Source organism: Synchiropus splendidus, chromosome 5, assembly GCF_027744825.2.
Source record: "Synchiropus splendidus isolate RoL2022-P1 chromosome 5, RoL_Sspl_1.0, whole genome shotgun sequence".
NCBI lineage: Eukaryota > Metazoa > Chordata > Actinopteri > Syngnathiformes > Callionymidae > Synchiropus > Synchiropus splendidus.
The window spans coordinates 27,409,522-27,428,857 of NC_071338.1; the positions used below are offsets into that span (position 1 = coordinate 27,409,522).

Here is a 19,336-nt window from a genome sequence, read left to right on the forward strand (position 1 = left end):
TTTCTTTTTGTTTATTATTTTTAGTCAAATAAGAGTAATAAAAACACACCACTTGGTCCAATTTGGCTTTGGTGGAGTTCTGTAGGTTCGTTTGCACTTAGGCTTTTGGTTTGTATTTTATGAATGTAAGAGTCAGTGTGAGGTTTCTTTAAACTTTATTTCAGTTTGTGGAGACAGAACCTCAGCCCACGGATGATCGTTTTCCATCAGTTGCTTTTGGGAATTTTCTTGAAACTGAAAATTTGTCCAGCTGTTTTTCATACCGCAACATCCAGGTCGTCCGTATTTGTTTATTGTCTGCTACTTGTCCTCTCTTTTCTTCTTCGTCTCTTCCTTACAGCGCACAAACACTATAGATTTGTTCACTTCAACCTGCTGTTCTTCTTCTGTCATGGCACAAAAAGATACCCTGCAAGATAAAACATGGCTTTATTGGAACCCTTCTTGAACAAATAAAATAATGAAAGTGAATATTGACCGAGAGAGTAGCAGATACATAGTTCATTGCTCGATGGCAGCAAAAACCCGCCTTTTCGGTTTCCGTGCATCTTAATAAAATATTCAATTAATGGGAGGTCAACATGCAATATGGCTTTTTCTAAGAAGATATATATCAATTAGCACATTATTCAAGCTATATCTGAGTTCTAAAAAAAATTGTATGTTGAAATGGCGCCTTTTTTGAGTACAGACTGGACAGAGTCTGAAGTACACCATTATCATATACTCATGTAGCAGCTAAGTTTTATATATTCATGAGTTTAATTTCTATTATATGATGCTTTTTGCTGTGAAAATTGATACACTTGTTGATAAAAAAAAAAAATTCTTCAATTGTTATCATTGTTATCATATCTTATTTTCGCGCAGTTTTAAATGTTGTTTACCTTCTCTGCGTGTCTCCTGCTTTGATGCTGACCCTGCCCACAGTCAGCAGTGGACTGTTCCCTTGGGTGCACCACGGCATCATGGTCTTGACTCGGTCCCACATGTTCGTCCACGTAGGCTGAGCCTCCCATTGCATCCTGAGCATCATCAGCTCACCCAGATCTCTGTCCAAGGTGATCAGGAAGGTGTAGGTCTTGCGTCTGTAAAATTCTTCATTGCTAATGCAGGAGAAGGACACGGTCAGAATATCGCCTGGAGCTATGACCTCTCACGAACCCTACACTCGGCTTCAGTCCAGGTGCAAGGAACGATGCTGTACGACTTACAAGGAAATGGGAATGTCTCCGCTCTCCTCGTTGGTTCCCGTGATGGAGATGGTGAGTGCTGGTTTCGCCCTCTCAGTCTGGTTAACAAGCTGGATCTTGAACTGGTAGTGAAAGACTGCAAAAATGATTTCAATCTTAGTTCATCATGGTGACGCCGACTACGGAAGCGATAATGACTGCTCACGTTTATATGGCATCTGGCGGCCTGTTTTCAAGTACAGCTTTCTGCTGGTTCCTGTGTGGACCTTCCTGATGTTGTAGCCAAGTTTGTTGCAGCGGTTCTTGCGACAGTCCAGACACAGACCTTTGACAAAGGCGCTGTGGCTCCAGCAGCCGTAGCCCGTGCTCTGCTTATCGTCATGCAGCAAAGAATCGATGAAAAGGTCCACTGAGCGCTCATGAGCACATTTCACTGTCTGCTGAAATCCTGGAAGAAGAAATAGAGGAGGTCATATCTGAAGAAAGTGGAATGAACAATAGCGTTGGCGCAGTGGGAAGCAATCCAAGCACGTTTTCTCGATTCAATGAGGATGGATGAGATGATCTAAAAAGCTTGACAGCAGACGTGCTGTTGAGTCCTCTCATCATCGCTGGCTCTGATGTGCGGGACAGGACTCACCCCGCAGCTGACGGTTGGTGCCTTAAGGCACAACGTCTCCAATGATAATGATCTCTCCATGACAGGGTCTTCAAAGTGTCTTTCACAATCATAATACCATTTATGTGGACGTTATTGAGAATAAAGTAACATCTACCTTGGTGTGGAGTGATTCACTCTATTCAGAGTCAGAGTCAGAATCAAATTTATTGCCATGGTCAGTGGGGATCCCACCAACTAGGAAAGTGTTGTAAAGTGTAAAATAAAATAAAATAAAATAAAATAAAATTAAATTAAAATAAAATAAAATAAAATAAAATAAAATAAAATAAAATAAAATAAAATAAATAAGCTGTTTGATCTCATCTAAAATTTATTTATTTAAGAGTGTTATTCTTATTAGAAGTGGCAGCAAGGATACATGTGGTGATGAGAATCACCACATGTATCACCACTCTTTACTTGAAGAGCGTTGAATCCTGACCAGTAAATTGAAGTCCGGGACTCTTTGGCAGCTGTGCACGTATGTGGATGAAAATTGGCTGTCAATATTTACGTCTTCCAATTGCGGAGGTTTGAGCGTTTGAGCGTCTTGGAAACAAAATAACTCAAAAGCAGACAGTGTTTTGGCTAACTTCAAAATGATTTGGTGGCGTTCTGTAGGTTCATTTGTATTAACACAGAGTAAAACGAATTTCAGTACTTCTGGTTCACAGGCTCCGGTTAAGAAACGGTCGCTGAAAGCCGGAAGCCTGACTTTCTAAAACGCAACATACAATGGAAACTCATCTACTTTCATCCAACTGTGGCGACGAAGTGTGGGTTTATCGAGGTTTTAGTGCTTTTTAATTGATTTGTCTTTGGCAGTGAGTGAGTCAAAACATTTTATACATGAACTATCTTTCGTAGTGTTCATGTAGGGCAATAATGTCGCACTCTCATTGTGGGGGGAAATGAAAGGCGTATGAATTTGATTTGTGATTTTTAGATTATATGAGCTAATGCTATGCTAACAATCTATACTTGTTTTCAACATATATTTTCCACATGCACGTCTTTCCATTTACCACAACTATATTTGTAGCCATCACATTGGAAACGTACCCAGGAGCCCGTGCTGAGAAATGTGGTGGTAGATGTGACGCAGGGCACAACCAGGTTGGAAGTCTCCTCCATTGGGATAAAAGTCATAATGTGCAACCGGCTGCTTGATGCCCACGCTGAGACCCATGCGTTCGTGTGTGAACGTGTGGATGGCGTCTACAAACTCGGCATCGTCAGGAGAGAGTCTTTCTGACGCAGACATGCCTTCAAACAGAGGCCCGGCTGGATCCAGACCTGGAGGAAGCGTCACACATATTCAGCCGATTTTTCCTGTGAGTTTGACACTTTATTTTTCTTGCTCACCAGTAATTCTTCCAATCTTTTCTGGGCCCGCCAGATAACTGCCTGCGAATCCGGAGATGTGTGCACCAAGACTATAACCAATCAAATGAACGTTTCTGTACGGGTAATTATAGTGTCCCTGAAAAGATTGTTGCAACATTAATCTTTTTGTCATGATGTTCTTTCACAGGAGCTGAAACCACTCACTTCCAGGGTTTGCACAAGGTGAGCGATGTCTTTTCCAACAGTCCGTGTCCTCTGTACAGCTGTGGTATAGTGATCATGAGCCAACAGCAGCCAGTCAGTGATCACTACGTTGACTTCTTTTAGTTGTGTTTTCAGCACTGAGGCCAGTCTCATCACCCAGCTCTCCATCTGACCGTTCACCTGAAGAAAGGTTCACATCTTTCATGGAGGTACGTCTTTGTAGAGGAACACCAGTGTTCGATTTCCTTGTCAATTAATGCACTATCAAGCAAGCAAAAATATTATTATAGGAAACTATATTAATAATATTATTAAGGTAAAATAAATATATTATATTAGAAATAGTGTCTTAGCATATGGCACTCAGAAACTGTTGCATCCATCATGGGCGCAAAAACCACGTGGGAGATCATACAGCACATTCACATGATGATAACCTGAACCTTGCCATATTCCCAAAACTATTTCTATCTGCCCCACTTCTACCTTGGCAAGATGTAGATGTTGGGTTGACATGTGTGACCTTACCGACCACCCGTGAGTGATGATGATGAGGGGATTGCTGCTGTTGAAGCCGCAGGACGCAAGCGAGTGCAGCTGTGTTAGCTCCAGTGTACAGGTGTCTTCACCTCCGTGAAACAACGTGAACACTGAGCTGATGACATGATCGTCTTTCATCCTCCGGCCATGATCTTTAAAAACCAAGGAGCAGAGAGATTAGTAATCCCGTGAGCCCCTTGTTTGTTTCAGCACAGTTTGAAGTGTAGTAAAGTCAAGACTATTAGGTGAACTTTTAACAGGTCTAATACTGCTCTAATCTAATTTGGAAGAGCCCTGCGGTGTTTCCTGCCAACATAAACCTCTTGGCAGATCCTGTCAATTGAAACGTCGCCAGCTTTATCTTGTCATGTTTCGATCAATTCATATTATTAAGTCAATTATTTTAAACTCTGCATGTATTTAGCATGCTTGTGTGTGTAGTTATAGTCAATAGAATGAAGAATAAAATGTTTTATATATTCATTGTTAAATGAATGAATATCAGTAAGCATTTTGCGGTGAATATATTTTCAGTGGAATAAACGTATAGATCCCAGTATGATCATTGCACGCAGCATTATACAGTCAGACTCAGGCCGACAAGAACTAGCATCCCAGAGAAGGACAAATAAATAGTGGTTGGTGCACCCTGGACAGAATGTCATCTTCACCTGACTGACCCACTTGGAGTTGTGATTGAGTTGTGGACTTGGGTCTCCGATCTCTCCTGCTCAACCAGTGCCACCCTGAAGCCTTTTGAGCTGCGTCCCCCTTGTTTTTGTTGAACCGCCCACACAACTCAAGGATCCCCTGGATTTGATATGGACCCCATCAGACCCATTCAACCTCCCAAAGCCACGGTAGACTCGACAAGCACCTTCCACAGTTGCGACCACATCTGATGCGCCCAACTGCCTGGAGCTGCCAACTACTTGTCTTGATCATGATCTCTATAATAGCAACACGCAAATAAGTTCACAAATTTAATACCAGCTTCATCCTACTCTGAGTTTGAGGCTAACGTGGATGCTTTTTCTGTGGCATGTAGCTCTCACCCACATTAGGATCTTTCCACTGCCCACTCTGGTCTCCTCCCACAGTGATAGATCTACATTCCTCAAGCATGAACGATGTTTTAGAGTTGGTGCATGTTAGCTTTCACAAGTCAAAGGCTTCTATGTTGAGTGACTTGAAGCTTGTCTTGCTTGTTGGCCTCAGTAAGGTTTGCATGAGATACAAGTCTTCTCACTCCAGAGTTCTGTCAGATCAGCTCTTGTACTGCAAAAAAAAAACTATTATCTGGGTCGACAGTTAGCAAGGAGACTATATATTTTGAAAACGGTGAGGAATGTCTGAAGTTGCTCATGACTGAAGTAGGATGCTTGTTACTTGTGGTTTAAGTGGTATCTACTGTATATTCAACTGACTACTGAGTGCACTGCATCAAACAAACTTTTTTGTCGGATTCTTTGTTCGACTTCAACTGCTACGACAACATCTTCACACAGGTCTCTTGCCTTACCGCTGTTAACAAACACAATGGCACAGCATCACATGAAGTTATATCTATGACTTTCAGCACTTTTTTGTGCTGTCAGTCTACTCCATCTATTTCATTTGACTTTGAAGTTTACTTGTTTGGACCTATTCATGTTCATTTGAATTATATGAGAAGAAAGTGGATGTTTAAAACTCGAAACTCGATGACCACAGAAGGCATCAGTCAATGTTGTTCCATAGGCAAGTGTACAGTCGACAGTGTACTGCAGTACCGGCATCAACAAGTCACTCTGACAGTGGTTTTTGGAGTTAGATACATATAATTGAAAGAATATAATAATTTATCATGAAGGACGAAACACTATCAAATTCATTCACACTGTAAATAGATGTGAAGGTGTTTTACTCACCGTCTTTGTTTCCTTTTATTTTCCTGCCTCCAGCTACGACACAAGCCACTATGACGTAACAGCAGAACACCCTCAGCAGGACCACGGCAGAACCGGTGAGCTTCATTGTTTCAGAACTGTGTCTGATTCTGACAGTGAATGGATGCTGTCACAGAGTCCTCATGGTGGTCGCGGAATCATTTAAGATCTGAACATTGTGGTCAAAAATAAGGAGCCAGCTGGGGATAAGGCGGAACTGGCCCAGGTGCTGATTGGCTGGACCCAGGACTGCAGATCAAACACATTGTGCAAGTGCTTATGGGCAGTGAGGCGATCTGGCCTGATGTGCTGACAACGTCAGGGAGATACAAATGACATAGCAACCTAAACTTTCACATAACGCCTTCTTCACCTTCAATCATCAAACAGTCAACTGACTAATACTTAGAGGAGTTTGAGAAATCACTCATGGCATCACAGATGGCTAAATCAAGTCTTCAGAGCAATATCTGGACCAAAGGTTTTGTCAGCTGGTGGGACTTTTTTAACTTGGTCTGAGGTAATTGGTCAAAGTCCGGGCTCACTGGTTAACTGGTGAATATTATCAGAACCTAAATGAACTTTTCAGGTCTTTAAATGAACTTAACGGTGCACTAACCCACATTTGATATTCTTTTTAGGGAGTATTATTTTGGTTATTTTTAATAAATGATGTCTCATCTTTGTTGAGAGAACTCCTCGCTTCTGCACTTAGAAGTACATGTCATATTAAAGCACCTTTTACACAATACTGAAATTTTAAAAGTGACAGCTAAAGTGGATAGCACAAGCTTATGCAAAATGATTATTAACATGGAGATTGCATCACTTACTGTAAAGGTTCATGTTAGGGGGCTCAAGGTTAATTCACAATCCAGCAAGGCAGTGCAGTTTACAGTCACTAAACCAAACAGAGGTGACCTTTGTCTTCCCAAACATGTTCATGTGAGCATGTGCATTGTACTGGGCAAGCCCTGTGGTGTCGCCCACTAAAAATGAAGTGACGAAAAAAAAAGTGTAATTTACAAAGGAGTGAATCAAAGATGTCCACCAACTCTCTAAAGGGCTGGTTGAAGGGATTGTTTTGTGTTACGTAATATCTTTTGAATTTATCAATATAAATGCAATTCATGAAGCTCCATAGATGCACAATAAGTGTGTCCCATTACAAATAGAGAGTATTCTCAAGTTGGAATCTCAAACTCCACGGATAAAAACTGAGCGTAAACCTGCGAGTACAATCTACCTCCGATACATATATACTGTTTATTATTAGATGAGAGACGCACTCCTGGTAGTGCTGAAACGCTCTTCATCCATTCTCCATGATGCCGTGTACGTTCCTACAGTTGCCCTAGATTAAAGTTAAATGTGGCATGTCAATATTATAAACGTGTTCACGTGACTCCCACCTTCCTCTCTGTATGTCTGGAAGTTGAATCATTTCTCCAGAAGGCCAATGCAGGAGCTGACACAAGTTTTACACAATTAAACTTTATTTCATGCTGATTCAATCATGACATAAATACAAAAAAATAGCAAAAACACCAACAGCAATGGTGGGAAAATCAAACGAGTTTTTAGGAAAGGAAATCAACTGACTCTTTTTCACTGACCTGCTGACTGCCATGGAATAAATATCACTCTTGGTTTCTACATTCACTCTGTGACTCTATGAAGCTTATTTCTAATGATGCCGATCAAATGAGAGGAAAAAGTATTTTACACCTACAAGAAAAACATATTCCCTAAGATTAAAGCAGTTGTTTCCCCTGTTTCTTAACTCTACAGCCACAAGATCACCGCTTGACAGTTGTTAATGCTTACGCTTTCTTCTTCAAATTTTTCAACAAGTGTCACCAGAAAAAAAAACGTCTTCACTACACTGTGTAAAATGGATAAGCATAGATCAAAGATTCAAAATCCATGCATAATTCGGTTTAACAAAAAATATTTTCATGGTAAACAAGTGTTTCAGGTTAATAACAACAGTGTGAAGTCAATAATACTATTTAGAACAATAACATCTTAGAGTCTTTTTCATGCCTCTTGTTTTTGTTTTTATTTTCTTTTGTATTCTGCCAAAACTGTGTGGGTTTTATCTCTTCAGATCCAAAAGATTTTCAATGTTGATATGAAAACAAGAAAGCACCATCTTTCAGCAATTTAATAAATGTTCCAGCCAATTCCTCTCAGCACACTTTATCTTGTACCAATACGTTATGCAACCACTGAACATCTAAAATAAGAACCAAATGTTTATGGTGATCAGTGGTCAACTTTAACCTAATTCCACAGAGAGACCGATGTGTCGTCATTTTGTCGACTACCTTTGAACCAAACAGTCTACTGCCTAAAATATACAGCATAATGCTTTAAGGCTGGGATACTCTAGTACAAAACAAACATTTCCTGAAAGTGATAATACAAACTGCACATCACCAAACCTAACAATTTATTGATAGAAATAATCTCTAAGCGCTTGTGTTTCTTGAAACAAATATGTGAAAGAAACATTCTTGGCAAATATCTTAAAAGCTTATTTCATTTATAAAATTCTAAAATAAAGATTTTCAACGAAATTATTTCAGTACTAGTTAGGTGGCTAATATTGTTAAAGAAAAAGGGACAAAGAAAGGTCAATATCACGCCGTACAAACAAAGGCTCCAGTCAACATTCATGCATTTTCCATCAATGTCTGAGATAAGTGTGTCATACAAAGCATTTGAGGAAGCAGAATCGATCTGCAATGATGGTTGAGCTCTTTAACTCAAGGTCACCATTTCATACTTCTCCTGGACGTTGTTTTCTTCTTTTTTATCAGGCTCTGTGTGGTGCAATTCAATCAGTAGAAAGTAAATACCGGCTCCAACTGCTCCCCCGACCATGGGTCCGACTACTGGGATCCACCACCAGCAACCACCAGCTCTGCAGCAAAGACAGTTGGGGAGGGTGAGTTTGTCGCTCTAGTGGCCAAACAAAGACAATTCTGCGAGTCTCATAATACAAACTGAACATGGAGGTAATGACATGCTCGAAGAGAGTGTGTTGAAGGAGTTGCAACCACCCAAAATTATTTCACTCTAACCCATAATGAACTGCAACAGTTCAAACACTTTGGCTTGATTTAATAGATTTAAATCATTCTTCTATTCCTGATGTAGCGTTTTACACTTGGATTGTTTGCTCTTTTTTATTGTTCAACACCTCCTTCAATTTCCGCTGTAGCCTTTCATGGATGGCATGATGGTTCATAAATGGTGCTTAGATAATGTGCTTGTGGCAGAAGCAGCTCATCTTTGAGGTAGGCTCTGCTTATTTAATAATGTTTTGCTTCTGTACAACTGAACGCATCTCAATGTAAAGATCTCAGTGGCTGTGTTTATGTCGCTCAACACAGCACTGCACACGTCTCCAGTCTTTTGTGTATGTCGCATCGGACTATTTAGCCCAGATTACCGTTGTCTTAAGTAGATCTGTAGCTTCAGGCTAGCGCATGTGTCCTGGTTGTCACTCTGGCCGGACCCAGACAGACTCTGCTACTTAGGCAAAGGGAGATTAGTCCTACAGGTCAGTGGCACGGTGAGCCGGGAGACGTCTGTTGTCAGCCCCGGTGCTCAGGCCTGAAAAGTAAACAAGGCGCTGGAAGAGTCTGTGGAGGCAACACGGACGTGAGCTGCTCAGATTAGCAGGCCTGCCTCTGACCCGGGTTCCTGCAGCCCAGGGCAAGAGATTAAAAACATTTCTCAGTTCACCTATGTTCTTCTCTCATGATGATCAGCACAGCTTTGTAACTAATGCTGTGATATAATCAGAGAAATAGCAACTGTGCACAAGATCTAATGCGAGAGATTATATGTACATTACAGCACTCTTAATAGAAAGATGTTTTACGCCAATCTCCCTTCACTGAAGGTAGAAATCCATCTATGAAATACTGTAAAAAAGGTTTCAGTTTGTATTTGTCATTCAGTTGAACTGGAGTTCACCAAATGTTGGTCAATAAAACTTGGGCCAGCTGGATGTATGAATTGAACTAATCGGTGGAGCGTCCCACACACTTGGCACTTGGCAGATACGAAGCTCATCCAAAGACAAATCCAGCAAGATGCTCACAGTTTAGTAAGAATGAAGTATGTTATCTCATCCATCCTCCATGAGAGCAGACATTCCCACACGTGTCCGATGGAGGGAGGTTGCAGGTGTAAAGCTTAAGTTTATAATACGGAGTATGTAGCCCGGCAGCCTTGTTTACTGTCCTGACAAAGTCCAAAGTGAAAGTGACCATGACCTCTCTCTTGTTTGCATTATGAAGGCTGATTCTGGAATCTAATTCAAGGAAAGAAAGGTGGAATATGTGCTTGTAAAATAGTATGATTCAGATTCTGTTTAACCTCATTAGAATTCCTTGAAATGCCATTTACGTCTGTCCCTGATCTGAGGTTTTAAAGCAACATCACATTATGACATGACTAACTGATGGTCAACATTATTCTTGTGTAGTCAACTGCATGAAACTAATGCGGTGGGAAGTTGGGGCCTTCATGAATTTACACATTTTTTTTACTTCTTAAAAGTGTCATTTTAAACTATATATTATAGTAAATAGTAAATCACAGTAAATTATTTTATTTAATTATGTGTTGTTTTCATGACTATTACACATTAATGCTGCAGGGAAAGAAGATCACATTTGGAAAAAAAAAAAGTGTTATATAAAAACAATTTTAATGATTGTTGGAAACTGATAAACAAGGTTGTTTGACCCAATAAGGGGGCTTGTCCGGATGTTGAAATCGCCTCCTTGTATTGCCGTTGCCTAGCTTCATGCATGTATTTGCACTGTATAATATACAGCTCAGATTAATGGTAGATAAGAAGATGAAAAAAAACAACTGAAATTAACTGAAGAATAACCATGCAGCAAACCACCAAAATGTCTGCCTCTTGCTTTAATGATTAAGAATTAAAATAAAATGGCTTTATTCTTTGGTTGATTTAATTTGTTTTTTATATTTGTAAAATACTGATTTTACACGTTTGTTGTTCATTTGGATATTAGATGGGTTTGCCAATTGCTACACAGAGAACGTGAAGTTATATTTTTCCTTTGTTTATTTCAAAATTGAGCATTTCTTTTTGAGCCGTGTGTAGAGGGATATTTGTGGCTTCTTAGTAACGTAGCAGTGAAAATATAATATTAATGCGTTCTCTTCAATCCCACAGCACTTTCTCAGGATGTGGAACATGCACGGGTGGTCTTTGAAATATTCATTCTGATTGTCAAGAGAGCAGAGGCGCAAATATAAATGCAGCTCTTAGCGCTCGCATCACCGTTGCCAGCAAGTGAGGATGCAGCAGCTGAGAAGTGCGTTTCCTCTGCGCTAATCCCTGATTGCTTCCCTGTAGATGCATCTGTATAATCCACAATATAGAGACCTGAGTGAGGAAGTGAGGAGTTAGCCATTACCGAAACACTTCCATGCCCCATCCAGCTACAGCCGTGAAGAAGCGCGGGCCCAGGTCTCGAGCCGGGTTAATGGGGTAGCCACAGTTCAGACCCATGGACACCCCGATTGCAAGGATGATCAGACCTATGCAGAGAGGTTCCATGCCTTTGGGGGCCCCGATGTTCTTCTGGTCAGTGATGGCCAGGATGCAGAGAACCAGAGCGCCAGTTGCAATGACCTGATTTACAAAAAAAGGAATTACGTTCGGCTTCACTTAGTCATCACGTTTCACAGCTATCAAACAACGAAACAACGGAAGGTGCGCGCTCCAGTCTACGAGCCGGTGCTGTTGTTATGGGACGATGCAGTGACCTTTGTCCTGTGTTATTATTTCCAAGCTCATTACAAGAGGCCTCCCCTTTGCACTGCTTAGGCGCCTTAAGCTGAAAAGTGTAATCAAATCTGTCGCGTAGTAACGTCCGCCGGTTTCGCCACCACAACATTTTTTAAAACTCCTCTAGCATATCAAGATCTAAAAAACAGCTGGAGGAAAACCATTACCATTGAGGATTCTATACCATATATACTGGCACTGCAGCTTTAATGATCTGACTGACTGACTGAAGTGCAGATGGCAGTTATTCTGAGCATTGTAGCGGAATCGTTCAGTCATCTGCAAACACGTCGAATATCTATTTACCCTTGCATTCATACCCATGGCTGCACAGCTACACATGAGTCCTCACTTGGGTTCTATCTGTGCGCTCCAGTTCTTTCTACAGAATTACGTCGCTGCTTCTCCTTCAGAGAAAGAGAATCTTACTTGGTCGACAAATCCGTTTAAGACCGACAGATGTTTGGCAGGATATGATGCAAAGATGTTGGCAGTAGCGTTTGCACCGCTAACAATGTACTCTCCGTCAGTGTAATCCATGAACGCATCTGTAAGAAGATACACAGAAAATGCAGAGTAATAACACAGAGCACTGCAGACACAAACACTGGGCTCAGTTGGTACACATATTTGACAACCTAGTGCATGATGATGAGTCGAAGACAATTATTATGGATGGCAATATCCCATAGTTCACCTGATCTCTCGATGTTGCCCCTTCTCTCATACTTTTTGGGAACACTACAAATTGAGGGGAAGAACTTTGTCTTTGTCAGGTCTGATTCTGTTTAGAAAAATAATGGAGCAAAGGTGGTTGACATGGGAGCAAATGTGGGCCCTTGCTTTGTGGATTTAGTATGTTCTGGTGCTGAACGGTCTTCTTAAGTGAGTGTTCCAGTGAGTGGTTGTCTGACCTTTCCAGGATGTCCCCCCACTTATGAGTGAATGTTGAGCCATGAGAGAATCCATTATGCAACCCTCTTATATTCATGCTTAGGCTTGGAATCTAAGATATGCTCAAGGGGCTCAACTTACTGAAGATGGCCATCCACAGTTGTGTTGCATCAACACAAGTTAAAATAATTATTCAGTGATGCCCTCACTCTTCTACTTTAGTTAGGAGTAGGACATGCTCTCTGGCACACTGTAGAGGACATGTTTGTTGTGGTGTAGGAGAGCAGCAGAGCTGGGACTGTGCCCTTGACTGACACCTACAGGTTGATAAGAAATCAGCTCTTATGCGGGGATTGTTGTTGCTAATGTTTAGAACAAGTCTTCATCAAGACTTGAAAATCATGTTTCCATTCTGTTTGTGATTTTTGCGTCAGATTGTTGTAGTGCACTCCATCATTTGCCTGTAGCTGTATCCTTACCGTAATACAACCCGTAAACAGCACAGGAACCAGCAAAAGCACCCAGGAACTGAGCAGCCACATACACAGGAAACTTCTTGATGGGCAGCTTTCCCAGGATGACCATCGCGAGTGAGACTGCAGGGTTCACATGGGCTCCTGTGACACCACACATTAGTGTATTGATTCTCACACACTTTCATCCATGTGAAAATTTGATTCCAGAATCCATTCATCTTTATATGCTGTGTGTGTAACAGCACTTTTCAGTTCCTGTCATGCAAAATTAACAATACACATGCATTTTTTATGACATATTGTCGACGCTCAGACTGTTTTAGAACGTCATTGGATTCACTGGGAGGACTGCGGAACCCATTAATAATTGTTTTTGTTCTTCATCACTGGACAGAAGTCATTTAGATGTCACATTAAACACTTTAGTTCAGGGGATTACCTCTAGCCGACTGCTCCAGAGCCTGATCTTTCCCTGCTTCCATTTCCAAATACTTCCAAAAGTAGGGCAGAGTTTGAGTTCCTCCAGAGTCAACCTGCTTTCTCCCAGGCCTCATTGTCCCGAAGAGAAGTGTTTGAACACTTTCCAGCCAAATGTTACAGGGTGGCTGTGCCAGTGTGGGGTCATTTATTTAACACTCTGGGATCTCCATTTTGACCTCGCTGTGGTGACACCAGTGGGGGTATCAGCCATGTGCCTATTGTTCGTCTCCACATCCAGTTCACAAACACTGAGCACGACAACCAGCCGGGCCGTCCAGTCCGAATTACATCTGACATAATCTGCTCGAATCTGCTTAAGGCACACGTAAACTGCAGGTCATTAGAGTGACCATGATGTGTCACACTTACGGTACACTGTCAGACTACAAAGTGGAAACAATTGTGCTTTCTTCTGCTGTGGGGCCTCCCTGCCCGAGAAGCCTAAAAAGCCAGGCGTGTCACACCTGACCCCCCGCCCCCTTCCCTGGAGACCCATGCCCCTTGTAAAGCTCATTAGTCCAATACCTACGATCATCTTCAGAGATGTCGTTGGACAGAAGCTTCCCACTGAGCCGTGGACCCTGGGGCTGAATGGCCCAGTCATGCAGCAAAAGCTCTCCATATATTAACCTCGCTGTCGTCGGGCTTGTCTGCTATTCCTCTGAAGCTTCACAACCGCTCTCATTAAACGTGTCGTGCATGCGTCACAACATCCGTCCCAGTAAGTGGACGGAAGAAAAAGCAGTTTTTGTCGCTGCCAATTCCTGACATCTCCAATATCTTCAGTTTCACAGATTTTATGGGACGTTTTTTAGCGCTTCAGAAAGCTACACACTCTTTAAACTCGAATAAACTCGATTGATAATAGCGTTATTATCTTAACCATGCGTCGATCTTGTTCATAATTCAAGTCAAACGATGACAGTTTATCTCCTCTGTGTCAGCATGGATTATTGTTTCTCATAAGTCGCACCAAAGCAGATCTGAGAGTTTTCTCCAGCCAGAGTGGCGCTGCTCCGAGTCTCTAGCAGATGACACATCTCCTATTGCCACATTGTAGCGACATCACTCATGATCATCAAATTAAGATTTCCCATTCAGTTCATTACATTCCCTAGCATTGTCATTTATTTATCATGTATTTGTTATTTTTATCACATACATATTGTGTATTTATTATTTTTATCATGTACATATCTATTTATAGTCACCTATTATTCCTCTCTTAGCTTTTTCATTTTATTATTGTAAACAGTATGGTGTTATATAATACTATATAATAGAGTGATTTAGTAGCATATGTTCTCATCTGTCACAATTATTCTGCTGAATTACAATTGAATTTAACACAAGACATGAATCTGTCCTAGTTTAAAGTCGCCGTGCTGAAGAGGAGGAAAGCTGAATGAGGTGAGCCCAGACATAGTAAACCCCTTTGCTGCTTAATGGATACGTGTCATCGCTTCGCCTCAATAAGCCCATAGGAAGCGCAGTGGCATTTACAAGTATCCTTTCCTGTCACTATCACTGCTGGCAGCGGGACACTGGGTCTCCTCTTTCAGTAATCCACCAAGAATGTCTGATAGTGTCCCACTTGGACCAGACTTCACGTTCAAGTCCTGCCCAGCTCTTATACGTCTGATTACATCAATGTCTAACATCTATAATATAAGAAAATCTTTGTTTGCCTCTCTTCATATCTCTTGGTTATTTAGATAATGATGCAGAGGAAATATTCAACACAGATACTTGAATATCAACCCTCGACCCACAATGAATGTAAAGCTCTGTGACTGAAATAACCGGAACGGAAAGGAATCATTCAGTTATTAAAGATGTTGAAATAAATTGCTCTGCATCGGCTTCTTCTCCTGACTCAACCTCGCAGCGATGCGTCTTGTGTGAAGCCTTCTGCCATCACAGATGATGCTGAGGTTTACCTGACACTCCCCCTGCCATGTAGACGGCCATCATGACTCCAAGAGTGAAACCGATGTGGATGGTGAGGGGCTCCCCGAGTGTTCCCTTGCTCAGCACCGTCTGGGCCACTGATCCACACCCGAAAAGCTGCAAGGTATCAAGAGCTTTGAAATGCCAAAGTAAATTGAAGCAACCACCAAGAGCCAGTGTTTATTGTAGTTGAAAAATGTCAGAGGAAAATGTGGATTAAAGGGTTTTACTCAAATGCACTATTACATTTGCTGATAGATCAGAAACTAATACACTCATTATTGGCATCATTTAAATATTCCAAGTGCGTTATGTCAGAGGGAGGATGATCAAAGGCGACATTTCCACGAATAGAGAGATGTGAGAGAAGCAGCGGTCCACGTCCCCGGGGACCCAGTTTGACACCTAATTAGCATATTCGGTCCGAGACTTTAAAGCGGCTGTTTAAGCTGCATGACAGGTGCGGAGGGAGGTACTTACAATTAGGACAAATATTCCCAGAAACTCCGCCAGGAACTCCTTGACAATGTCTCGCCTCAGTCCGAATTTCTCCTTCATTTTGATCTTGCTCTCACTTTCCATTATTCTGCCGCGCCGGGTGTCTGCCGTCGACAGAACAAACAGCTTTTAACTCGGAGAGACGCGCGGTGGAATTATTGTGGCCGCAGGTTGCCGCCTCCCACTGACTGTGGCTCTCAGTAACCGCGAGAGGCCGCTGTGGGGCCCGTCTGCGCAGGTCACGCACGTGGAGACTGCACTGGGTTTTTTAAGCGACTTTCACTGAGCCAAACGTAGCTTCACATCGACATTAAACAACAAAAGAAGTTCATCTCTCTTCCATGAAATATTTTGACCAATTGCTTTGAATTTGGCAACCAACGCCCCCCACCGTCTAAAACATAAATACATATTCTTCAACTTCAACAACTGAAAAATAAATATTTATACCGCAACTCAGAAGACTAACTTAATCTTAAATTGCTTCCCTGGAGAAAACAGAGGAAGCAAATGATTCGATCAGAGAGCGTTTATGGGAGGCTGAATGTTTCCTGAGCTATTTATCACAACACAATCTGAACCAGCGCAGCACAACCACAGGAGCTCAGGTGGTCCAGGACGAAAAGTGCCATTAAGATTTTAGCGTTGATGACTATTAGCCTGTCGTCACATTTGTTTCATGGCTGATATGAGAAGATGAAGCAACTCTCATTCTATGGGCGTCAGACTCAAATTGGTTTCCCTTACTTTAACCTGTTTTAGTAGATGTTGTTTGAATTTTTCTCTCTGTATTTCAGCTATAATATTTATATATTGAGACATAATGTGGTTTAGCTGATGGGATGTGAAATACTTTGGGATAGTTGATCAGATCTAATAGTATAGTAGAGTAGAAGAGTAGATGTAGTTGTTAGACATAATAATAGTCATGGGAAAAGCTCACATCTACCTTCAAGCCAAATAAAATCCCCCAAAACTAAGCTCTACAGAGTACAGTACTCGTGTGGTTGATCCAGTGGCACATTAGGGGGATGGTTCGTCGCCAACATGTCAGTCTGTTTAAGTGTAAGATCACCAGGGGTGACATTTCTGACTCCTGGAGACGCAGCTCTGAGACCATCTCACGTGTTAGGCTGCTGACGGTCTGTAGAGGTGATGCCTGTTGAATCACTGTGGTTCGGCTCACAGCCCAAGCTGTGCTGCTGTAGCTGAGTTGGTCCGTGTATCTAACAAGGCCTCCTGTAAGGATGTTGTTCTGGGGACGACCAGAGTCTGGTTTCTGGTTTAAAAAAAAAAAGACACATGACTCAGATGTGCTGTAAAAAAAAACAGGTTTCAGGGTTTGGGTTCTCACTCCCGCATCTGCTCCATTCATCTAAGTTTTCCAATGTGAAGTGTCAGATTTGGTGTGATAAAGAATCCCTTCCATGGCAGCGCTACTGTCTCTCATTTGGTAGCAGTGACATTTATCTTTTATATATTCTGTTGAATTATCTCTGAATATTATTTGTTGGCACTTACTGGATTGTTAGATATTATTGGATCTTCCAAAATGACTTTTTGTTTGCTCTTATGGAAATGGTTTTACTCTCTACATTGATTTTATTGTAATGTTTTTGTTTTTATTTAACCTCATCTTGCCAGAAATATGACTCTCAATCCCAACTTTGAAACTTAATTTTTAGGATTTTTTTAACATATCAACGCAGTCTGTATACATTGTTTTATTTATTTCTATTTTGCTGTATTTATCTTGTTTTATTTATACTATTTATCTTACACACAAATTCAGGATAATAAGTAAAATACCCTGCTTGAGTTCTAACAATACTGATTGTGATGGTTGCCCATTCTTTGTAAGAGTAGGAGTAAACATGTGTTTTTTAACACCTTTCTGTTGACTGAATGCCAAGACATGTGAGATAACATTTCTTTACAGCTGGAGTGTCAAGCACAAACAGTCAGGGGGATAAAATGTTAAACAGGCCATGTCACCGGCCCAGCAGAAACGTCTCTTTCATGAAGAGTCTAAACTGAATAGCAGACAAGACACCCCTTATTGAAGTTAGTGTTGAATGTGATTTCAGCCACCACTTGAAATGACTTGGCAGACATGATTTGGCCCTTGTGTGTAACTCATGTGGTAAACTTCATTTCGATGATGAGAAAATGCCTTCACAAACTAGCGCCATGTAACATGCAGAGAGGTTCTACATCTGATCCCCAAATGTTATATTATGAGGAAACAGCAGCGTGCGGAGAGGCCTATTTTCTGCTCACCTCTGGAAGTGAAAACACCGGGGTCAACAGGGAGTAATTAGACACAAAGACACACTTGGACACAATGTTGAGAAATTGCGAGCACATATTTGACACTTGGACACGGTTCACGTTCTTGTTGTAATTTGCGTCCATGATTGATCAAAAAGTATTGCTTTGCTGCTTAGTGAGGCAGTAATGATTTTGGTTAATGAGCCCCAACAACATCTGGACGCGGAGAGAAAGGGATGCTTCATTGACTGGGTCGAGACACCGGATGGGACCTTAGCTTCACTTGAATGTTCTTCTGAGAGAACAATAAACCTTTAATCTTTCTGATGCGACACATTTAAACAATGCTAATAATGTTGATTTATCGACACAAGACTTGCAAGTTTCTGAACTGATGAGTGAATTGAAATGTTTTTTGTTGTTGTTTTTGCAGATTGTGTTTTCTCTGGGTGTGTTTGTTTAAGCGTCGGATTGCGTGGGTTTGTATTAATAAGAGTGTGTTATGACTGTGTGAGTGTCAGTGCAGACCTGTGTGTGCGCATGGATATGTTTACACATGAGTTGGGTTTGAATTCCTTTGCCAACCTGTGTGAGTGTGTGTGAGAGTTTGTTTCTGAATTTAGATTTTACATTTATTGTGTGTGTTCATGTGTTCTTGCACGCCACACTACATAAATAGCACGTCCTATTGGGGCAATGCAAGCTAATGCCATATTATTTTGTTGAATTCTGTATCGTAACCAGTGTTTTAAACAATCTATAACACAATGTCGGAGAGGAATATGATTGATCACTCTGAATAATCTAAATAAAACCATACACCTTAATAGTAAATAAACAAAAAATAAAATAAACAATAAAAACAGAACTAACTCATAAATAAATGACCCACAAACTACAAGGCCACAAGCTTCAGCTGCCGACAGAGGGCGCTGCGTGAAAGCCTTTGTGGCGCCGGCTGAAGTTCGTCAGAGTCCAACTCTTATCACCGAGTGGACACCGAGAAGGTGACAGGCTGAGGACACGATGTTTTTAATCCATTCGTCAAC

At 41.3% G+C, this 19,336-nt stretch overlaps 2 protein-coding genes across 3 annotated transcripts; both read right to left on the bottom strand.

Moving 5' to 3' along the window:
• Positions 1 to 135: 135 nt before the first annotated feature.
• lipca (lipase, hepatic a) lies at positions 136 to 6,082 on the bottom strand. The gene is made up of 9 exons (XM_053866020.1): positions 5,856 to 6,082; positions 3,934 to 4,097; positions 3,406 to 3,585; positions 3,220 to 3,337; positions 2,917 to 3,150; positions 1,399 to 1,641; positions 1,215 to 1,329; positions 888 to 1,106; positions 136 to 409 (listed from the first exon to the last, which is right to left on the bottom strand). Exons 1-9 carry the CDS (start codon positions 5,959 to 5,961, stop codon positions 301 to 303), a joined length of 1,488 nt encoding a protein of 495 aa, XP_053721995.1. The 5' UTR covers positions 5,962 to 6,082; the 3' UTR covers positions 136 to 300.
• Positions 6,083 to 7,360: 1,278 nt separating this feature from the next.
• On the bottom strand, positions 7,361 to 16,190 carry aqp9b (aquaporin 9b). Of its 2 annotated transcripts, XM_053864842.1 has the most exons (6): positions 15,999 to 16,188; positions 15,509 to 15,635; positions 13,092 to 13,229; positions 12,148 to 12,266; positions 11,345 to 11,562; positions 7,361 to 8,802 (listed from the first exon to the last, which is right to left on the bottom strand). In XM_053864842.1, exons 1-6 carry the CDS (start codon positions 16,098 to 16,100, stop codon positions 8,640 to 8,642), a joined length of 867 nt encoding a protein of 288 aa, XP_053720817.1. In that variant the 5' UTR covers positions 16,101 to 16,188; the 3' UTR covers positions 7,361 to 8,639. The 2 variants fall into 2 exon arrangements, with proteins under 2 accessions (XP_053720817.1, XP_053720818.1); XM_053864843.1 differs by lacking the exon at positions 13,092 to 13,229 and having other exon boundaries at positions 15,999 to 16,190.
• Positions 16,191 to 19,336: the final 3,146 nt, after the last annotated feature.

Coding starts and splice junctions, on each gene's coding strand:
- lipca (XM_053866020.1), bottom strand. CDS start 5,961: ATGAAGCTCACCGGTTCTGCCGTGGTCCTGCTGAGGGTGTTCTGCTGT. Junction 4,098..5,855: donor AATAAAAGGAAACAAAGACG/GTGAGTAAAACA, acceptor TGGTTTTTAAAG/ATCATGGCCGGAGGATGAAA. Junction 1,107..1,214: donor GGAGACATTCCCATTTCCTT/GTAAGTCGTACA, acceptor CTCCTGCATTAG/CAATGAAGAATTTTACAGAC.
- aqp9b (XM_053864842.1), bottom strand. CDS start 16,100: ATGGAAAGTGAGAGCAAGATCAAAATGAAGGAGAAATTCGGACTGAGG. Junction 15,636..15,998: donor TGGGAATATTTGTCCTAATT/GTAAGTACCTCC, acceptor GATACCTTGCAG/CTTTTCGGGTGTGGATCAGT. Junction 11,563..12,147: donor TAAACGGATTTGTCGACCAA/GTAAGATTCTCT, acceptor TTTGTAAATCAG/GTCATTGCAACTGGCGCTCT.